General features: G+C 43.6%; 1 protein-coding gene across 1 annotated transcript in view; it reads right to left on the bottom strand.

Annotated features, from left to right (window-relative positions):
* The window catches only part of AGXT2 (alanine--glyoxylate aminotransferase 2), a 389,079-nt gene that overhangs the window by 244,719 nt on the left and 121,487 nt on the right, over positions 1 to 22,873 (bottom strand). The window contains exon 5 of the mRNA XM_086960517.1: positions 16,502 to 16,596. Coding sequence (XP_086816643.1) covers positions 16,502 to 16,596 — 95 coding nt within the window. The remainder of the gene's footprint in view (positions 1 to 16,501; positions 16,597 to 22,873) is intronic.

A 22,873-nucleotide genomic window follows, 5' to 3' on the forward strand; every position in this document is an offset into this window, starting at 1 on the left:
CTTAGAAAACATCAACTTTCGAAAATACTATATATGGTTTTCATGTCATAAATGTTCCTCTGAAAAGAGTTAGTATTTAGTAAATCAGAATCATGGTCGATACAGAATCAAGTTATCAAGACATCAGTTTATCTTGGAATATGTTATATATTAGTTTACGTATCTTTATTGCTATATGTATGTGGAGAGAAGTTTTAGTGCTCCTCCATGTGAGGAGACATTCTGATTCCTTCCAATACAACCCAGATGAGGTGCTGTAACTACTCCAGTATAGTTTCTATTCTGCATAATGGCAGAGAGAACAATAAACAATGAGCTTTACAAACTTCACTCTTCAACATCAAATAGACATCAAAGGACGCAGAGTAAGACCTCCCTTAGGATCCTGCCTTAGGCAAAAGTGAGAGAATGTTACTACACTCCATCAACACTCTTCTCAATGACCTCCACCACAGAACAGGTAACATCAAAACGGTGATGAAGGTGATGAAGGAAAACATGGAGGCCATGTGAAAAAGCTTTTATTGTTTGATTATTTAAAATCATTACAATATGCTAACAATGTAAAAATAGTTATCTAAAGAACGACGTAAGTTATATTCCCTAATTTTTTTTCCAGTCAGTTCAGCATAAAACCTTCAGTAAAATGTCATATTCTAACTATGTAGTTTAAAAACAAGATGCATTAATTTTTCCAGTCCTACAGTTTTCTTTTTGCGCCTCTGCATTTGCAGACAGTCCTACATGAATTAGGTCTATGAATTTCCCCAGCCGTGCTACTGTTTGATTTGCTGTGGACGAAAAACACAAGCCCGAAATTTCGCAGCATCGGTTGAGGCCCTGAGCTCTACAGATTGGAATGACCAAACGGTGCCTCTCACTGGCTAACTTTGGGCAGCAACAAAATAAATGATACCAGGATTCCTGGTGGTAATCACAAAGTCTGCATGCTACTGATTTATCCACACGGGCCCAGCTTGGATTGAACTCCACTATGGGTAATGCCAGGAGCCTCTTATAAGTGATCTTTTTTTAGGTTTGAACGGATAGTGCTTGCTCAAGATAGGGCTGTGCTTTCCCACTTTATAGGAGGCATCCAGTGTGGAGATTTGGGTGATGATGCAGACTAATGTAATATTTTATTGTGTCTCTCAGGCAAGAGATATTGGGGCGAGAAAGCCCCAGCTCCAGCCTTACTCTGGCTCTCCTGGCCTGTCGTGGGATGCCCAGCACTGTCTGCTTAATTCAGACACTCTGTTCATCACCACCCCCTTTTTGAATCGTTTTTGGCCACCACAAGTGTGGCAGGGTATACTCAGACAAGAGTCCCTTGCTCACTGCACCACCAGGATTCAAGCAAGCCAAGCCGACGACGGCTGAAATGCCAGAAACCGGTCCCCGGAAGCTTGTGTCCTTTCCGGTGAAGAATTGGTTTGGTAGTTTGGTCTGCCCTGTTCCCATGAGGCACTGGGTCAGACTAATTTGCATACAGCCAGGTTCTGAACTGGGGTGATGCAGTGAGCTAAATAACGGTGATGGATCAAGCCCTGATCTCTTGACTGGGTAAGAGTGGTCTGCTTAATTCAGACACTCTGTTCATCACCACCCCCTTTTTGAATCAGCACTTTCTTATATGCGGCAATTTGAAAACAAAAGTTGGGAAGGGCTCCGGGGAAGATTAAATGGCCATAATTGACTGAGGGCACTATTTTTGCTTTTAAGACTTTCAAGATGGCTTCCATGGATGGACTGTGTAATTTTCGATTGAGGTTTCCCAGATAATTCCTGCCCCTTTACTTCTTAGATGCTTCAAATGAGCTGTTGTCTGTGCCCCCTCCATTCGCCTGAGGCCCAGGTAGTTATAATTTTTGAAAGATCTAATTTGATGATCACCCAGGCGCCATTGTGAGGTTCCGTGACGATTTGAACCCGTGTTTTCAATATTGTCGGAAATACATAATATTAGTATCAGTGAACCGCAAATGATCCATTTAGCATATCCTGGTGTTTTCGCTAAGCTACTAGCAAGAGCACTCCTGTTATGAACACATTTCCGATCCACCCATGGCATCCATCTTAGATCATGGCAGCCATTTTGTGTTTCTTGCCCTCACATATGCAATAACCTCTGATCACTTCATTTCGATTAAGGACACGTAGCCTTAGCCGGAGATTCACCTCTTTCATGACACGTGCACCTTAAACCAGATCACGCTGTAGCTGCATGACTCGACAAAGGCTGCCTCCTCTGCCCGAGGCCAGCCCACCTGAACTGGTTCTCGTGTCCATTGTCCTGATCATGATTAGGCGGCCGAAGCCGGTAGCCTTGCCCATTTACAACCCACAAACATCTCTTATCCCGCTTTTCTATCTTCTGCACCTGGCTCTGCTCCTTTCCTTCTGGGCCTTTATTAGGGGGAGGTAACGAACTTTACGATGAGGCGGTCCGGCTCTTGAATGCAATATTGACAACGGATTGTGATGGACTAGTGGGAACCCCTCTTCGTGATGTTTGGCATCAGATATTATCGACAGTTCCTGTGTAACGCCAAATATTTATTGTTTAAGACACAAAGGTTTAGGAATGTACTGACATGTGAAATATTTGCCTGAAGCACAATTTTTAGTATATAAGGAGCAACCCTCAATGTACAAATCGAACAGGCTCCTAGTCTCTGCCCGTGTGTAGATTCTGTGACTTCTGTGTCCCTGCAGTAATAAACCTTTGGTCTTTGACGCCACCATCGAGAAGCCCGTGTTTCTGTTCATTTGCGCACCAAGGCAGGTGGAACTCCGGGGTCTTTGGGTGTTGTTCCCTGACACCTCTGGACGGAACCAAAAAGTCCAGAACTCCAATTGGCGCCCAACGTGGGGCGACGTCATTCGGTACCGGTCCAAAAGCCTGAAGAGTTCGAGGAGCTTCGTGTGAAGATTTCCGAGGGAGGCGCCCCACTTCATCGATCCCGGCATATCGCAAAAGTGGCCCTGACGTTCTCTTCCACGAGGGTTCCCGTTCAGGACGGCTGCAGTGGGCCGTTGCCTTGACCGTCGCCCTGTCTTGGACCCGAGGTGCAGCCCTTAGTACAGCGAAACGTGACGGGTTTCTCCTTGGTGACGTCTTCAGTGCCTCAGTTAAGTATTTAGTGATAGCTAGCTGGTTACTTTGTGAGGATTGTTAAAAATCCTTGATCGGTTCTTGGTTTGGTTTGGTTTCGTAAAGATTATCACTAGTTGTTCTGGTTACGATAATCTATTTGGTTCAGTTTGGGTATCGATACATTAGTTTGGTTTTGGTAGGCCTAAGTTCTTGGTTCGAGTGCACATATTTGTTCCGTGTTTTTGTTTGTCTTGTGTTCCAGACTGAAAATGGTAAGTCGGAAAATGTTGTCTTGTTTTGGTTGCAACCATGACTCACGATTGGAGGATTCCTGTCTGGTTCCTCCGATTGGGACTCCCCTTTATGACTTATATTGCAAATTTGGTGTGGGTCCTATATCCTATAACGAGGTATGGGTCCGCTATACTGCGAAGGATGGTGTCCTTAGTTGGCCACTACATGGTAGTTTTGAACCCGAGATTCTTGACAATTTAGAAGCGAAATTGTTTAGGAAGAAAGCCCGGCCGGCAATGTTTGATTCTTTCCGTTACTGGCGAAAAGAATCCAAACAGAGAGAAATGAAAAGGTTGAAGAAAGAACAGAAAGAACAAGAAGAGTTAACTTTAGAGCAAGCAACTAAACAGTTGCAAGATAACGAGTGCGAGAAGGCTATTGAGGTGGCCATTAGAGAGCGTAATTTAGCGATTGACAAGTGCTACCCTGCCTTGCCATCGAAAACAGCTAAGATACTAGAGGATCCCGAAAACGATCCTCTGTTGTCTTATCTGTTACGGTCACCTCCACCGTATGCACAAGGTGCTACGGTTCCGCCTGTACCGAATGTCCAATTGCCGGTTGCTGGACAACCCGGCATTCCTGCTCCTGTTCCTCAGAATCAAGTTCCTGTACCTCCTGTGATTAATGTAAATGTTCCTACGGCTCCTCCTCTTCCTGGGTTGCCGACTTCTATACCTGTACCTGTCTCGCTTACACCTACTACTTCACAAACTATTTTTATCGATACTCCTACTGCTTCGTTATCTGTTCCTACCTCTACTGCGTTCTCTACATCTGCGAGTGTGTTAACTCCACTTTCTGTTCGTCGAAAAATCACTGATTCTGTTGCTAGTATACTGTCTCCTTTATATAAATCTTTGATTAAGACTCCTACTCCTGATTCAGTTCAGAGACGTAGTCAGCTACCAAGTACTGAAGAACGGGGAATTTTAGATTCCACGGCTCTCAGATGGATTACGAAAGTTAGAAGATATAGTACGAGAGATGTACTAGATACGTTTATGCAGTGGAAGGAACCAACGCAACGGTACGTCTTCGATGAGATGTGCTCGTTGTTACGTGAGGAAATAGAGGAAGATGATGTTGAATCAGACTTAGAAGATTTAATCAAGGTGCAAAAAGAGTTTGCTGCAGGAATGATAGTGGGTGACAATATCGAAGAAGCGATGGAACTTATTTTAAGTTTTAGGAATGATCCATCTCTTCGTTCGCCGAGAGATTTAGAGAAAGGTAAAATGAAGCTAAGTCGCCAATATCCTATGAGGGAGGTTCCTCCAATCTGGCGCGAAGCAATACAACGTGATGATAATGCGGGTATCGCAGCTGCTCCAGCACAGTTCCAACGAGTGTGGATACACATTCCATGGAAGCGAGCTGAAGTGCTGGCGGTGAAACAGGCCTTGCCAGATCCGCGTAAGAATCCTGCTGGGTATTACAAGGAATTAACACAGACAGTTGAGGCTTGTATAATGAACTTAGCGGACATCGATATGTTATTTGGCAATGTAGTTCCACAACCAGTGTGGGCTAAAATTCGTAGGGAGGATCATCAAGCAGCCTTAGGTGGTGATTGGGCAGCAATCACTGCAGCGGATGGTCAGCAAACGGGTGGTGCAAAACCCGAACCACTAATTGCTAATCTTCCAGGTAGAATAATTGACTTAATGAAGACTCTGATGCCTGCGTTGCGTGTTAATTGGGATAAATTGTCCGCATGCAAGCAGAAGAAAGAGGAAAGTGTCTCCGACTTCTTCACGAGGTTCGAAGAGACTTTTGTAGATCATAGTGGTCAGGATATGAGCACTGAAGGAGGACAGAGATTGTTTGTCGATAAATTTGTGCATAATTTGTTACCTGAGTTATGTAATAAATTGAAGGATTCAGAGAGTGCGTGGGCTGTTTCCACAACTGCGCAAATACTTGCGACTGCACAATACTACGAAAATAGGGATAAAGAGGAAAAGGAAAAATCAGAGAAGAAAACGAAAGATTTAAAGACTAAAGTTCTTTTACAGCAGGCGTATCCGCCTCGCACGAATCAGACTAATATGCAGCAGAATTCATATCAAAGAACAGATTATAGTTCAACCAGGCCTCAATACCAGTGGAATCAGTGTGCGTATTGTAAGAAAGAGGGTCACTACAAGAATGAATGTCCGATCTTAGCACAAAATAATGCTGCAGCAGCTCAGAGAGGTCGTGGTGGTTTTGTGCAGAATTCTAGAGGTCGAGGGCGAGGTGCTATGCCTCCGCAAACGAATGATCGTCCCTCCAATCACTTTGATCAACGAAATGTACAGTCAGCTCAACAGAATAGATCTCAGCAATATCTAGTTGAAGACTATTGTGAAGCAGATGGGGAATTTCAACAAAATGGGTACTAGGACAGCCATAGACAGAGAGAGGGAGTAGTATCAGTTCCAGTGGATCAGAGTGGGCCTTATGTCGCAGTAGCAACATCAGGTGTAGTCGAACCGTTTCTATTGGATACTGGTGCTGCAAAAAGTTCTATCATTCATGAGAAACTCCCTGGCGCACCTTTGTCTGGCTCAACAAATGTTTCCGTAGGTTTTTCAGGCGCCCCTGTTTACAACCCGATATCTGGTCCTTTGTCTATTTCTGTTGGACCGTGTCAATTGAAAGCACCCCTGATTTTGACGACAGGTTGTAATGAAAACCTGCTTGGTTTAGATTTGTTAAAACGACTATATGCGACATTGTACTGTTCTCCGGAAGGGGTACAGCTTACGTTGGGTAAAAGAATCACTTCTCCGATGTACTTGTCAATGGACGCACTCCCACCAGAGCTACGTTCACTCCCTGATTCTCTTTGGGCGACTGGTCCTAATGATGTAGGCCTTTTAGAAATACCACCGTATGTAGTTACTTTGAAAGAAAATGTAAAATTTCCAAGAATTCCTCAATATAAAATATCCAGTGAAGGAGAGCGTGCACTTTTATTGATTGTGCAAGATTTGATTAAGAAGGGTGTAGTTGAAGAAACACGAGGAAATGTTTGTAATAGTCCTGTATTGCCAATTCTGAAACGAACTGACCCTACAAAGCCTCCAGTGTATAGGTTTGTCATAGATCTTAGAGAAGTCAATAAGATTGTGGTTCTGCAGTTTCCTGTGGTTCCAGACATTACTGCATTGTTAACATTGATTCCTGCTACAGCTACTTGGTTCTCAGTCATCGACTTAAAGAATGCCTTTTTCAGCATTCCGATAGCCGAAGAAAGCAGAGATATTTTCGGCTTCTGTCTAGGAGGTCGAAGTTTCAGATTTAAACGCGCTCCACAAGGCTACTGTGAGAGTCCATCTATTTACAGTCAAGCATTAAAAAGTCAGTTAGATTCTTTTGTCCTTCCTCCAGGTTCTGCCCTAGTACAGTACGTAGACGATCTTTTAGTGGCTGCCGATGACAAGGAAACTTGCAAAGCAGCTACGGTATCGTTATTGCATCATTTGTCTAGCTTGAATCACAAGGTGTCACCTTCCAAAATGCAATACTGCTGCCAAGAAGTGACCTACCTAGGTCATCTCTTGTCAAAGGAGGGAAGGAAGCTGACCCCAGAGAGAATAAAAGCAATTACGCAGATGAGTGTTCCACGCACACAGAGGGAAGTACGTGCCTTTTTAGGTATTACCTCCTACTGTAGGCAGTGGATTCCAAATTTTTCTCTTTTAGCGAAACCTTTGGTAGCTTTGACTGGGAAAAATGTTCCGAGTCCGGTGCCATGGTCTGATGAATGTCAAGAGAGTTTTACTGAATTACGAAAAGCCTTGTGTTCAGCTCCTGTATTGGGTACACCTGATTACAGTAAGCCATTCACGCTCTACGTTCACGAGAGAGAAGGTTGCGCGTTGAGTGTTCTGACACAGAAGTTTGGTGATAAACAACGCCCTTGTGCGTATTTCTCATCAACATTGGATCCGGTAGCTAGAGCGTTACCTAGTTGTTTGAGAGCTACAGCGGCAGCTGCGGCTTCCATTCGACAATCTGCTGGTTTGGTGATGAACAACATGCTAGTGGTCATGGTGCCTCATGCAGTGGACACACTCATGAACCGAACGAAGACACAACACCTTACTAGTGCGAGATTATCTGGTTACGAGCTGACATTACTAGCGAGTCATATTCAGATCAAAAGATGTAATGTATTGAATCCAGCAACGTTGTTGCCGACTGATCAAGAGTCGAGTGATTCTGAGCCACATGACTGCTGTTTTAAAACGGAGGAAGAGACAAAAGGACGCATCGATTTGAAAGATACTCCGTTACCCGATCCGGATGGTACGCTGTATGTGGACGGGTCATGTTTTAAATTGGAGAATGGTGATGTGACTGCTGCTTATGCAGTAACGACTTTGAAGACGATTGTGGAGACTGCAAGAGTGAGTCAGAATTCTGCCCAGGCTGCAGAATTAATAGCTCTAACGAGAGCATGTGTCTTAGCTGAGGGAAAGAGAGTGAATGTTTTTACAGATAGTCAGTACGCATTTGGCGTGGCCCATAGTTTTGGCCGCTTGTGGAGAGAAAGAGGTTTCATTACGTCCCATGGGACTAAGATTCAACATGGTCAGCTAGTTAACGACTTGTTGGAATCTCTAACCTTGCCGACTGAAGTTGCGATTGTGAAGTGCAGTGCTCATAAAGCAATCACGGATGATGTTGGACGTGGGAATGCTTTTGCTGATGAAATTGCTAAACAGACAGCTAGAGACACGATGAGTAGAATGTATGTTGCAACGTCTGCAAGATGGATCGCTGAGTCTGGGATGTGTGAAGATACAATGGAAAGTGTGAAAGAGATTCAGAAAGAAGCAACTGAGGAAGAGAAACGTGTATGGAGAGAGAGTATGGGCAAGTTGGATTCAAATGGATGTTGGATTGATTTGACAGAGCAGCAACGTTGGATGTTGCCCGATGCGTATGTGCTTGCAGTGGTGACAATGGCACATGGAGTAGCGCACATAAGTTCTAAAGGTATCTGTAAGATGTTGGCTCCGGTCTGGAAGAATGATGGGATCAGTAAGTGTGCAGAGAGAGTGGTGAAAAACTGTATGATATGCCTGATGCATAATCCTGGCAAGGGAACTCCAACTCCAGCTGGTCACTTCGCTCCTCCTTCCTGCCCCTTTGAAGTGATTCAGTTAGACTTCATTCACATGGAACGCTGTAATAATTTGAAATATGTCTTGGTGGTGGTGTGTGCTTTTTCCAGGTGGATAGAAGCATACCCACTGAAGGACAATACTGCCTTATCAACTGCCAAAATTCTTCTCAAAGAATATTTCCCTAGGTATGGCATGCCACGGATTGTATGGTCAGATAACGGAAGTGAGTTTATAGGGAAAGTTATGCAGAGTGTGTGTGCAGGCCTAGGTTTGAAACAAAAATTTCACAGTGCAAACCATCCTCAGTCTGCTGGTCTAGTGGAGGGTTATAATGGCACCCTCAAGCTGAAGATAGCTAAAATACAGGCATCCACAGGTTTGGCTTGGCCAGACGCACTTCCTTTGGCTCTGTTATCCACAAGAGCGACTGTACATTCTCGAGTGGGGCTTAGCCCTTACGAGATTGTATTTGGTCATCCTGCTAATATTTGGGGGGTGCCAAGGCCAAGGGAGTTCAGACAGCTGGAATATCCTATGTTGATAGACTACCTTTACGACTTGACTGCTAAATTGAGTCTTATTCATCAACAGGTTTTCGATGCACTGCCAAAACCTCCGGAGAGTCCAGGGCATCAGCTGAAACCAGGAGACCTGGTTGTCATCAAGAACTTCGCGAGGACGAAGAACCTTCAACCAAGATTTGTGGGGCCCTTTCAGATCTTACTGACAACGAGGACAGCCGTTCGTGTAGCTGGCCGCAAACACTGGGTACACGCGTCACATGTAAAGCGTGTACCCTTGCCGCTACCTTACGACAACTGGGTGAAAAAGGGAATTGGTACCTCCGAAACTGACAGCACACCGAAGTTCATTCCTTTCAGCGATGCCGAATTGATTACTGATACTCCAAAATCTGACTCTCCTCCTGAAAAGACTCTTTCGAACACTGAACATTTGTCTCCAGCATCAGAAGAAACTTTGCTATCTGCGAACTTAAACACTACAACAACTGCTAGTGATACACTATTTTCCGACCAGACAGTTCCAGCGAAACAGAGATACAATTTGAGAAAACGAAACATGGACAAATAAAGCAGGCAACTGCATATTGTGATTTTGATATTGAACATTTGCCTTCAGCCAGGAAGTTTGCTATTGTTTATTGTTTTTAATTGCCTTGCCGTCTGGGTAGCCGTAGGGTCGTGGCTGTGTGCATAGTTTGAATCTGCAGGGGTCTGACACAAGGTCGATCTTTCTGTTAGTTCTGGGAACTCCCAGGGCTGATAGAGGCATTTTCATCTACGTACACATCATCAGTGGTCGCGAGCGGATTGTAGAAGATGGAGCTTCCTGCGCTGCAACGAGAAAATATGATTTATGTTCGCAGAAACAGACTTTACAGAATTCTTCGTAGCAAATGCTTTTTGATGCAATGTGCCATTACATTTTTGGTTATTTTAGCAACATTGGTGGGTGGAATCGTCTTTAGTATAAATTTGATTTTTGTGCCAATTACTACAGTACCTCCCCTTGATCCTGCTACTTCTACTGTTTCTTCTATACACTCTTTTCATTCATTTCCTGAACATGAGCAAGCCTGACGTACAGAGTTCATTAACAACACTTTTGTACAGCTCTTGCACCAACACCAACTGGTAGTTAACACTACAGACTGCTGGGTGTGTGGCTTGATACCCCACACTATGGATAAAGGTATTCCCTATCTGGTTTTGCCTTTCAGCTACAATGGATCATTTCAGGCCCTTCAAACCATCTTTGCTTATGCCCTTGAGACCTATCCTCCACGTCCACCACGTTCCACTAGATATAACTCTGCCAACAAAGCTTTAGTCCAGGGAATTATTGACATGATCAAGGATGTCAATAATACTCCATCTTACCCGAGAGACGAATTGCGAGTGTATTTAAGTTGGAATACTTCAGAGTATCGCCTTAGTTTGGGAGAAAGCAAGCGTAAAAGCTCAACTCCAATCTGGGTCGTACCTCACCGAGGTCAGGTTTGTTTGCAAGGTAATGGGAGAAATCCGAGAGCTCAGCTAGGGAGGAGTGAGTGCGTAGAGACTTACGTATTTCCGTCTAACTCTTCCCCTGCTTTTCTTACTGCTAGGGGTACCTACTTCATTTGTCAAGACCGAGCATATACATGGTTGCCTGCCGACTTTGCAGGTTCATGCTACATTGCTCGATTGTTACCTCCAACATACACTGCTTCATCTGATTACCACAGAACCAGAGTAGCGAGAGGTGTCTTCAGCAAGGAAGATACTGCTGGTCAGGAAGCTGGAGACTTCTTCAAAGGTTTCCTTCCGTTCTGGGGGCCTATGGCCAATAGTAGAAACATACGTCAGCTAACACGGGTAGTTGAATCTACTATTACCGAAACTGCTGGTGCCCTTAGCAATCTGACAGCTGAGCTTCAGGCGGACAGACTCATGACGTTGCAGAACCGTATGGTTCTAGATGTTATACTTGCAGACCGAGGTGGGGTATGCAGAATGATCCAATCGAGCTGCTGTGTCTTTATTCCTAATAATGCTCCAACAGTCTATGAGGCGATCTCTAAGCTACACAAGATTTCCGACTCTATACACATAGATAAGGGAAACTGGTCCTTTATGGAGTGGTTTTGGACTCTGATCTCAGCGTGGGGATGGAAGGTTCTAATGGTCATCGGTGTCGTCTTAGTATTCCTATTCTCATGTTGCCTGATTATCCAGTGTGGTCCAGCTCTGTGTAGTCTTTGTGCTGCAACTTGTTTCAGGAAACCACCTGCGTTTGGAGAAAAGGCACGAGAAAGGATGATGATACAACAACATGTCACTGACCTGATGAGCATAGAATTAGATTCTGACATAGACTGATTAATTGCCTATGTAAGGGCAAAAGGAGGGTCTGAGGTTCCGTGACGATTTGAACCCGTGTTTTCAATATTGTCGGAAATACATAATATTAGTATCAGTGAACCGCAAATGATCCATTTAGCATATCCTGGTGTTTTCGCTATGCTACTAGCAAGAGCACTCCTGTTATGAACACATTTCCGATCCACCCATGGCATCCATCTTAGATCATGGCAGCCATTTTGTGTTTCTTGCCCTCACATATGCAATAACCTCTGATCACTTCATTTCGATTAAGGACACGTAGCCTTAGCCGGAGATTCACCTCTTTCATGACACGTGCACCTTAAACCAGATCACGCTGTAGCTGCATGACTCGACAAAGGCTGCCTCCTCTGCCCGAGGCCAGCCCACCTGAACTGGTTCTCGTGTCCATTGTCCTGATCATGATTAGGCGGCCGAAGCCGGTAGCCTTGCCCATTTACAACCCACAAACATCTCTTATCCCGCTTTTCTATCTTCTGCACCTGGCTCTGCTCCTTTCCTTCTGGGCCTTTATTAGGGGGAGGTAACGAACTTTACGATGAGGCGGTCCGGCTCTTGAATGCAATATTGACAACGGATTGTGATGGACTAGTGGGAACCCCTCTTCGTGATGTTTGGCATCAGATATTATCGACAGTTCCTGTGTAACGCCAAATATTTATTGTTTAAGACACAAAGGTTTAGGAATGTACTGACATGTGAAATATTTGCCTGAAGCACAATTTTTAGTATATAAGGAGCAACCCTCAATGTACAAATCGAACAGGCTCCTAGTCTCTGCCCGTGTGTAGATTCTGTGACTTCTGTGTCCCTGCAGTAATAAACCTTTGGTCTTTGACGCCACCATCGAGAAGCCCGTGTTTCTGTTCATTTGCGCACCAAGGCAGGTGGAACTCCGGGGTCTTTGGGTGTTGTTCCCTGACACCTCTGGACGGAACCAAAAAGTCCAGAACTCCAATTGGGCTATATACTTTCGATGGAACTTCCCAAAGATAAGCATCTTGGTCTTCTCCTCGTTTACCATTAAATTATTCTTTTGATTAAACCTGTATAGCGCATCTAGAGCTTTCTGTAAACCTATCCTGGTATGATCCAAAATTACGAGATCGTCAGCATATTGAAGGATTTGGACCCGCACATTCCCCAGCTTTGGAATGACTAAGTTTGCCCCCTCCAGTGCTTGACCCAGGTCGGATGTGTAGATGTTGAACAGAAGCGGCGCAAGAACACACCCTTGTTTAAGGCTGTTATTTGTTAGGACCTTATTGGTCAGTGACGTTTGACTGGTCTTGATCCGTACCCAGGTCCCATCATGTAGAAACCTTATTGCCTTTAACAGCTTTTCGGGGATGCCCCACTTTGTAAGTTTACTCCATAATATGCCACAATCTACTCGGTCGAATGCTGCGCTATAGTCCACAAAACAGCAAAACAAAGTAGGTTGAGCGGGCTGAGTCGCATGTCTGGACAAGTATCCCAGTGCTATGATGTTATCTACTGTGGAACATTGTGGTCTAAATCCAGTTTGAAAAAATGGAAGGACGTTGTGCTCCTTTGCCCAGCTTTCTAATTCCTTCAGCAGCACTCTAGCATATGCCTTTGCTTCGATGTCTAGCAAGGCCACAAGCCGATAGTTTTCAGGTTTTGTACGGTCTCCTTTTTTGTATATGGGGCAGAGTATTGAGCCTTTCCACAGAATGGAGGCCATTTCAAAGGCATGCTTAAAGAGTGGGGTTAGCTGGTCTGCCCAGAATCCATATGCCTCCGTATGCCTCTTGTAACCCAGCCGCTGGGACTCCGTTGAGGCCCGGTGCGCTGTCTATCCTCATTTTCTTGATCAAGTTGATTATCTCTCTTGTGTTTATGAACAAGCGCTTGGAGGCCATGTCTACAAAGAGCAGTGGGAGCAGCCAAGAACTGGGAAAACCTGCTGTTAGTATAATACGTTTAGAAGTCCATGACACAAAGATAGTGGTGGTGTTAAAGGAAGTAAAGTCCTTCACGCTAAGTGAGGTAGAGAGCATCTTGAAGCTTCACTTGAGACTAGAACTACTAGACAACCAGATAAAGGGTGCCAATCTTAGGATGTTGGGCAATCCTTCTTCAATCTTTGTGAACTTGCTTACTTCTAGGATGGAAGGCACATTGAAAGACGTGTTGGACTTGCAGTCAATGGCAGAGGTACAGCTGGTGCAAACGTCCTACAGAGTATCTTCATAGAATCATAGCATCTTCAAGTGATGCCTCTAAAAGTGGCACAGTGATTGTTGTACTGACATATTCGGACATCTTTGAAAACCTTCTTCAGGCAGCGATACATGGAAACTCTGTGATGACAAGAGATAGGCAATTTATCTTCTTCCCAGACTTGCAAAGAAAAAGACCCAATAAATATAGATATTGAGTTTTAGGGTTACGTTGGGGTCGACTGGATTCCTGGTGAATCTGAAAGTAAATTATAGAGGATGCAAGTATGTGTATCCACACAAGCTGAAGTGGCAAATCTTTTTATAATGTTTTGGGAACAACGGAGGAGTGAGGTTTTTGATTGATGAATTTTTCCTGAGTGCTTTGTTGGGTTTTCTCGATGGACGGGGAGGAGAAAAATGACCTGGGCTGGTTGAGTCAGAACAGCCTCGTCCATGGAACAGGGTACCGAGAGAATAAGACCATGGTCAAAATGCCTGTCCAATAATCCTCTCACATGCTTGTCTGAGTTTTGCTTTTCTGTTTGGTCAACCTGTTTCATCTCAAGACTTGCTTGGAACCATTGACGTAATACTTTGTCTGTGAGGATGAACTGAGACACTCATATTCTTAGTGGTTTTCACATAGGAGTGTCTATGGTGAAAGTGAAATCAAAGAATATGTTCCTCTTCTTCTAAATGTTTTTATTCTTGCAATATGGATATTGTTCAATAAACAGAGGAGAAAAACCAATTTCCTTTTTTTGTCAAGATTTTTACAAATAATGTGAGCAACTTGCTACAATAGAATTAGGATTACGAAATAGCTAACATTGACTTGAAATAACAAGATTTTATTTAAGACAATAATGCTTATACTATCCCTTCTCGTTCCATTTGGTTTTTCAGATAAAACATGTTACAACTTTGCAAAGGGAGCATATTTAATTATAATATCTGTATTTGTCTTTACACAATTTACAATGTAGATGGCATGTTCATTATTGTTATGCTTAGAGTTTATGGAGCTGGTATTTTACAAGAAGTACAAATTGTCTTTACTGCGTTTTCATTCTCATAGTATTATTTAGGTCAGGATTAGACCTAGAAAGAAAATCTGCCTAATATCCTGATACTGTTTGCATGAATCTACATGATGAAAAAGAGAGGTTCTTGAGATTCACTATAATGTTGTCTGACATTTGTAAATTTTAATGACAAAGAAAAATACTGTTCTATCAGATTTCTATAATGCTCTTTTTCTGAAAGATTGGTCAATTTAAGGCTTTATTTTTCTGAAACAATTTTGCTTGAGTTATATTTTAAGTAACACGTTTATTTTCACGGCCACATAAACGTTTTGGTTTCGGGTTGTTAAGAGGTTTTTTCCTTGAAGTATTTCTGACTTCTAATTTCTTTTGTGTTTGTATTGCTAGTGAGAGAGTGAATTATAAAGGGACATGCTCAAAACAGGGTACTCCTTGTCTTTAATAAAATATGATTTTCTCATCAGTATTAGGTAAGAAAATCAATATTTTTCACAATACTGGTGTGCAGCACAGGCAGACGTCATCCGTGACTTCAAGTGTTTTTGAGTTTCTCAGTATGTTGGCTTGAGAAACAGTGGTATACTATGTAGGCAAAATAGAGGAAAACTGCTTGCCTCTGTTCTGGTCCTCTCCAGCATCAACTATTGATGATTCTTGCTTGGGTGGTCATTGCATTTGCCTCCATCTTTCATCCTTTACCTTTCTGTGTTCATCACTGCTGAATGTCAGAAGTGAACCTGAAGATCTCTCATGAGCTTGGCTCATGTGCGGCTTGATTTCAGTTGAAAATTGTGTAGCTTGAATATCAATAAAAAACTGCCCTTTTCATACCTACTGTATTCCAGTCTTCATGAAAAGCGTTATGGTGCATGAATAATAGGATTACGGAGGAAATGTTAAGTCAGGTTTTAAATAGGAAGTTTTTCAAGCTGGTTTAACAATCTAGACCACACCTATGACCATGATCTTCATAAAGTTGTACCTTAAACGTTCATGTAATCTATTTGAACATTTATACTTTTGGATTTTTGGGGGAATTCTTGGCCAATGGATTTAAAACACTGTTTCACCTTTGCACATACACCCTCTTGTCCGTCAACAAGGTATGGGGGTTTATGACCACTGCTCACAAAGTGAACGTGTGAAACTTTTCAAATGAAGCAATAGAAATTCAACAAAGAAGAATGCACAGGATGTTCATCTTCTTGCTAAAGCCAGGGAAAGCAGAACATATAAACCATAGTGAACTCATGCAAGTGTATGTTTTCTCCAAGTACACATTTGATTTTTGATATCTTCGTGGTTATTCCAGTTACAACCAAAAAACATAAAGAACACAGGGGTGTAACGAAGCTTGTGGGGGCACCCCTGCAAAGTACATGGAGAGCCCCCCCACCTCCCGAACCCAATTAGGAGCTACCAGGGCAGGGGCCCTCCTGCCGGTACAGTGTCGGTTGGGGAATCTTGAAGCCCCGCGCGGGGTCTACGGGGCAAAAGGAATGCCACTGAAAGTATACGGTGATGTACGATTCAAACAAAACCTGCTTTCAAAGGGATCACAGTCAGCATATCAACATGCTTCAAATGTTTTTACACAGTACCCCATTGTCTGTGTAATGTTTTGTAAATTTGCTCCTACACCAAGAGTAGTTAAGTCTATCTGAACATTCCTTATGTGCTTGCTCTTTTCCTACGGTCCAGACTTAACACAGCAGTGTTTTGAACAAACTAAGCATGACAACAATATCAGCATTGCACCTCACTCTTTCTCCTGCCATGGGAAGTAAGGATGGGCTTGTATAGTAAAACAGGATAAGTGCATCAAGGCAACCACAGTCTAGATTACCGGAAGTTAATCATATCAAAGTTCTTGGTGTGAAGTCTTGCCATCATCATTGCAAGGTCATTTGCTTCAGAGCCGCTATTGGTCAGATATACGACCTAGGAATGAGAAAGGAAAATTAAACATTATTAGCATCTTTTTTCAAAATAATGATTAACCTATCCGCTGACAGTCTTCAGCACAAACTGTTATAGAGGCTGTCACTTTTCGATTAAAATAATGCTGCTTTACACTTAAATCTAACGAGCGAACTAGAAAACGACTGAAATGCATATAATCCCTTACAACTAGTGGCGTAGGAAGGGAGGTGCGTGTGTGCGGGTCGTCACGGGTGTCATCACTGATTGGGGTGACAAAATGGCAAAAATATGTGTTTTAAACACATATTTTTGCCATTTTGTCAAGCCGAGGGTGACAAGGGTCATCACTGAGGGGGGTGACAAAATGGCAAACATATGTGTTTTTAAAGGCACGTTTTTGCCATTTTATCAAGCTGGGTACCACATGACCTTGCTACGCCACTGCTTACAACCAGGGGCTCAGGCACTGATTATCGGAAAAACATATGTTTATATTATTCCTAAGATTTTGGATAGTAAATTAAACTATTCCCTATCCTACAGCGCCCTCCAGCGCAAGTCGTTGTAATGACGTGCGCTGTAAATCCTGCGATGTAATGGTAGTGCGTCGTAAAAGTTGCATTGTGATGGATGTTTCCCCTCCATGGGGGAGGGAAGAACAAATTGCGCTTTGCAAAGCAAAAACATATATGTCCAGATCATCATTACCTCTAGATCATGGATGAACCCTTGAATCAACTTCTTTGATGATTTCCAATCCTTAGAATGTCTAAGGCTGCTGCAGCACAGATGAGAAAATTTACTAATTGCGACCATTTTATATTATTGTCTAAGAAATGTCCTTGAATGCAAATAAAGCCACAACTAGAAAATTAGAAAGGAATGCCTCCCATTTGGTGTGCCTTTACAAGTTGCTTGGAGCTGTATCCTTAGATTGTATGTCTCTCTATCAAAGTCTGAGTACTTTGGTGTTTCATACCTGAAATTTCTGGGTCCGGGAACACCAGACCTGGTTTTACCAGCCTGGAACCTACCTGCCCTCTCCTGCACTATGGGGGGAGTAGACAGTGCTCCTCCTAGAGGGGACACAGCCTCCTCTTATCCCATATGCTGCAGTACCCAACCTCCACTGGTGCACCCTCCGATATTTACCATCTGTTCAGAGCAGGTGATAAATATCTGCATTGAACTCCCCATAATAAGGGATAACCTGCATACATGAACATGTTCATTCTGGGTCCAGCACATTATTCCCCATTCCATGGATCGTTAATTCGGTCCTAGTATCTTCCCACTGAATGACCGGGGAACTCATGAGAGGGGACCTTAGTGATGAGACATTTCCTGATTCAAACAATTTAGGGAGGATCCTGAATATCTATAGCAAAACCCGGAAGCAATCTAAAGAAAATCTTTTTTCAAATGGTTATTTATTTGTAACATTCAGAAAAGCTGTTTTTTAAATCCGCAGTGGGTGTAGATGATAAACATGCTTGGTGCTCTCGTATGTGTGATATAAACGTATGACAAATGGTGATGAAAAGTTTGTATCTAAAAAAAATTAAACAGGACGTGCCGTTCATAAACAATCTAAATAGGGTCTGCGATCACAGTCAAAGTTTCAGTCCCTTACAAGAATAGCAGGGTCATAATCAGACTCTAAGCATAATTGAACAAACTAAAAAAAGAACATCAAACTAGTATGTAAGGAGACATAGTATCCAGATAGTGTATGGTACAGACAGTGCATAAAGGGTCACTTACAGGAGGAAGAATGCCCATGCAAAACTGCAGGACGGGGTATATTTCGGCAATTAAGGGTTGTAATTGTAAGTGAGTATTTATAGAGTGCACGGCTACTCCATAGAGTGTCCCGGCGCTAATAACCACTGAAAGCAGGCAGAAAAAAGGACACACAGCTCCCGGATTTATGCTACATATCAGAATAGCCAGGTCTTTAGCTTCCTCCTGAACTCACCTAGGTAGGTTGTCTGTCTATGGGCAATCGGGAGATCATTCCATAGGCGGGCGCTAACACTTGGAAAGAGCGGCCGCCCCTGCGTGAACGGGAAAACCTAGGAATGGTCATCAAGTACTGCATCGAGGACCTCAATGTCCTTTTCAGGGGATAATGCTGTATCCTTTTCCTAATTTAAAGGGCCCCAGAGTTGTGAAAGGTCTTAAAGGCCAAGATGAGGGTCTTAAACTGGACCCTCTTACGCACCGGACGCCAGTGGAGTGATTTTAGGTGGGGAGTCATATGATCCCTGGGTGCGGTCATAAGAATAGCTCTGGCCGCAGAATTCTGGATCACCTGGAGGCGGCTTTGAAGGTATTCCGGTAGGCCTAAATAAAGGACATTGGCATAGTCCAACCTAGATGCAATAAGGGCCTGAACTACCGTCTTTCTGATGGAGATCGACAGCAGGGGGAGAACATTTCTCAGCATTTTTAATAGCCCAAAGCAGCTGTCGGCCACAGTTTGAATTTGGGTCTAAATGGACATGTCCGAATCCATCTTTACTCCAAGATTTTTTACAGAACTGACTGAACACTTGGGGGGAGACATGTCCTGTGGCCACCAGAGGCGCCACTCTATGCTCCTGTCGGTTCCGAAAAAAATAATCTCTGACTTTTTTGGATTACACTTTAGTTGGCTCTCCCAAAGCACAGAACAGATGTTTATCTCACTACCTCGAAACACGCTGCCCTTTTCACTGGTAAACAGAAGTTGCATGTCGTCGGCGTAAGACACAATTTTAGTGCCATATTGCTCCGCTAAAAGTGCAAGTGGGGTCATATACATATTAAACAAGGCTGGGCTAAGCACCGAGCCTTGGGGAACACCCACTCCATAGGGGTGATACGGGCTGAGAACGGAGGGGACCATACAGTTTGCTGGCGGCCACTTAAGAAGGAAGTATACCATTTGAAAACCGTGCCTCCAATCCCACAATCCTGGAGTCTTTCCAGGAGTTAGTCATGGGGCACGGTATCAAAGGCCGCAGACAGATCTAGTAGTACAAGTACCGCGTTCCCCCCACTATCCAAGGTGGCTTTGAAACTTCTAATAGGGCTGTTTTGGTACTAAAATTAGATCTGAACCCAGACTGACTCGGATGTAATATGTTGTTAGCTTCCATAAACTCTGTGGTAACACTGCTTACATATTTCTCCAAAACTTTGGAAAAAAATGGCAACAGGGAAATTGGCCTGTAATTACTCGCCATCAGTCGGTCAGCTGTAGGTTTTTTTTAGCAGTGGGAGAATTCTAGCGTGTTTCCAGCACTCCGGCATTCTTCCCTCTGCCAGTGAAGAGTTCAGCACTCTATTCACCGCTGGATTAATTACTTCTGCAATAGACACCAATACTCGCGCCGGAAAAGGGTCCATAGGGGAGCCAGATTTCAAAGCCTTCATTATCTCGAGAGATTTATCCAGAGAAATAGGCGGGAATTGTGAAAGAGACACTCCATGCATAGAGGTTCTCCTGCTGGGGATCACTGTACTTGATCCCACAACCCGGGACGAATCCCTAAAGGAATCTTGGATATTTTTGATCTTCTCAAAAAAATACTGCGCTAGGCTGTTTGTCCAGTCACTAGTTGGAATAAAAGAGCTGATCATAGCATTAGGAGAAGTAAAATCTTTGACGATTTTAAATAATTCCTTGCTTTTATTCCCCGCCTGTTCCACTTTGGTGGCAAGAAAGCGTTTCTTTTCTTCACAAACCTTAGAGTAGTGAGCTTTCAGAGCCTGTTTATAGATGGCTTTATCAGAGGGATTAAAATTCCTCCACCATAATCTCTTAAGGGTTTTACATGCACTGAGAGCCTCCTTGAACCATGGAGCAGAAGCCTTGCTGGCTTTAGCTGCCCGAGTTGTTAAGGGGGCCAGTTCTGCCGAGCGGAGCTGAAGGCAGCTCTCTAAGGAGAGAACATCGCACTCCAATAATCCATTAAAAGGAATGGGGTATGACCTTAGTGCATTGTCCACTGCCGCAACTGTGAAATTTTTAAAAGTCCTAACAGTATTCGGGCGGGGTCTACAGTGTGATAGAGCGCAACTGGATTCTTTAGAGATTTTGAACATAAGCAGAAAATGATCTGACCATATCATAGGAATAGGTTCGCCCATTTCAATACTAATCGATGAGAAGACCTGGTCCAAGATATGGCCTTTTTCATGAGTGGGCCAGAAGACATAGGGAGCCAAATTGAAAATACCCATTGATTCACACAGTCTAGATGGCTCTAATTCTTCTACTTGATCCACATGGATATTAAAATCACCGAGTACCAGGCAATGCTTATATTTGGTGCAATGGGGACTATAACATGCCCAATTGATTCTAGGAATTTTCCGGCCATGCCTGGAGGGCGGTAAATTACCACTCCTGCAATAGATTGGTGTGCTGACACAGTTAAAAAGAAGACAAGCCCCTCAGCTCCCTCTATCTCTGCGATGGGGAGTAGCGAACAGGAATACAAATTTGTATAAATAATGGCTACTCTACCGCCCGTACCCCCTAGTCTGTCCTTTCTAAGAATCCGATATCCCAGGATGATCGCACTAGTAATCATGGGGTTGGAGGCATCATTTAGTGAGGTTTCTGTTATGAACATAATGTCCGGTTTTAAGTCAGTTAGGAGGAAATTCATGTTTCCTTAAAGACCTCATGCTAAGCAAGATGGCCTTAACCCCTTCCACGCTGATGATGAGCTGGGCTCGTCATGGCGTAGCCTCCTCGCACGCTGATGACGAGCCCAGCTCGTCACGTAACATGCGTTTTTAACCCCTTCGATGCTGATGACGAGCTCAGCTCGTCATCACCCACAGGGGTCGTGTGCTGATGACGAGCTGAGCTCGTCATGGTGCCACTAAAATGGCATTTTCCAGCATACCGCGGGAAAATGCCTAGCATCCAAGTGGTTAAAAATCTCAGCGTACGAGCAGAATTCCGCTAGCGCGCATGAGGTTAAGGGGGCTCCCTTCCTCTAAATTCTTCTCCCGATATGCACTATTTTTAGATATCAGTTGAGCGTCCCTGCCCTTGGCTCTGGGAGAAGCTGTCCATTTACAGAACATACAGACAAGGTCACACACAACTGCTGATGGAGGTAGGTGGGGCTGGCAATTCATGCACTTACCAATAGCTAATAACTCAGATCTGAGGTACATAATACCATGCTCGGGGACTGGCAAGTCTCGAGTAGCCTTTCCGGCGCCGGATGCCTCCGGGACGCCTCCGGGTACAGACGGGCTTGCCTTTGGCACGCCAGCTGCGCTTGTCCGCTGCGCGCTCGCACAGCGTCCCGTTTTATTTCCCCCAGTGTTAGACACTAGACCGCTAAAAGACAAAAATGGCGGTCTGGAGTGTCCAATTAAAACCCTGGTAGCGTGTCCCACTCAGGGTTCGATTCCTACCACCCTCCACACTTCCCAATTCACTCTATAGACACTTTTAAAAATTCAGAACACTTTAAATCACATTGAGGATGCCTAGGACCCTTTACAACAAAACAGTGGTTTTAAAATCTGTGCAAAGTCGCAGATAAAACAGCTAGGATCAGCTTGAGAACAGATGACTGCTCTGTAACTTCTATGGAGAATAATATACATGAGAACCCTGGCAAGCTAAAACAAAAATAAATAAAGCAGGCGGTATGCTAGAATCAGCTATATCTCAGAGTGTATAGTCACCTTGGATGGGAATGGGGTGTAAAATTGCTTGAATTGTTCGCATCCCAGCAAAATAGTAGAATTCTTTTGGTGAGGGGTATGAGCATGTCTGATAGTGACTTTGAAGTGAGCGTGCTCCAAAAATCCGACACTTACATTGCCGCAGTGGAAATGAAGCCTGAAAGAGGATACCCTGGTTTTTAAGAAAACGTTTTCTGAATGTTACAAATAAGTAACTATTTTGTTGATATTATATGTCTAGGAGCTACTGTGTTGAAATAAAAAATCCTTGTAAAAGGGCAGCATGACGTAATTCATAGTGTAGTCAGCCAATGGCTGAGGTGGATTGAAGCATTGCTCCTTGATGCATGCTAGATTCAGTGAAAGAAAAATGTGAATGACACAACCATAGACTAATGGACAAAGTCTGTCTGAAAACCTCATTAGGTGACATAATTTTAGTAAAATAAAAAGGCCTCGGATAACACAAACCTAAAAAAGCTAATTGGTCTGGCGTTGGCTGCCTGGCACTAAGAGAGAGGGGGCGGGGAAGGAAGGAAGGAAAAGGAAAGAAGAAAGGAAGGGAGGAAGGAAGGAAGGAAGGAAAAGGAAA

The sequence above is a fragment of the Lissotriton vulgaris genome, chromosome 3_1 (genome assembly GCF_964263255.1).
Source record: "Lissotriton vulgaris chromosome 3_1, aLisVul1.2, whole genome shotgun sequence".
NCBI classification, from domain to species: domain Eukaryota; kingdom Metazoa; phylum Chordata; class Amphibia; order Caudata; family Salamandridae; genus Lissotriton; species Lissotriton vulgaris.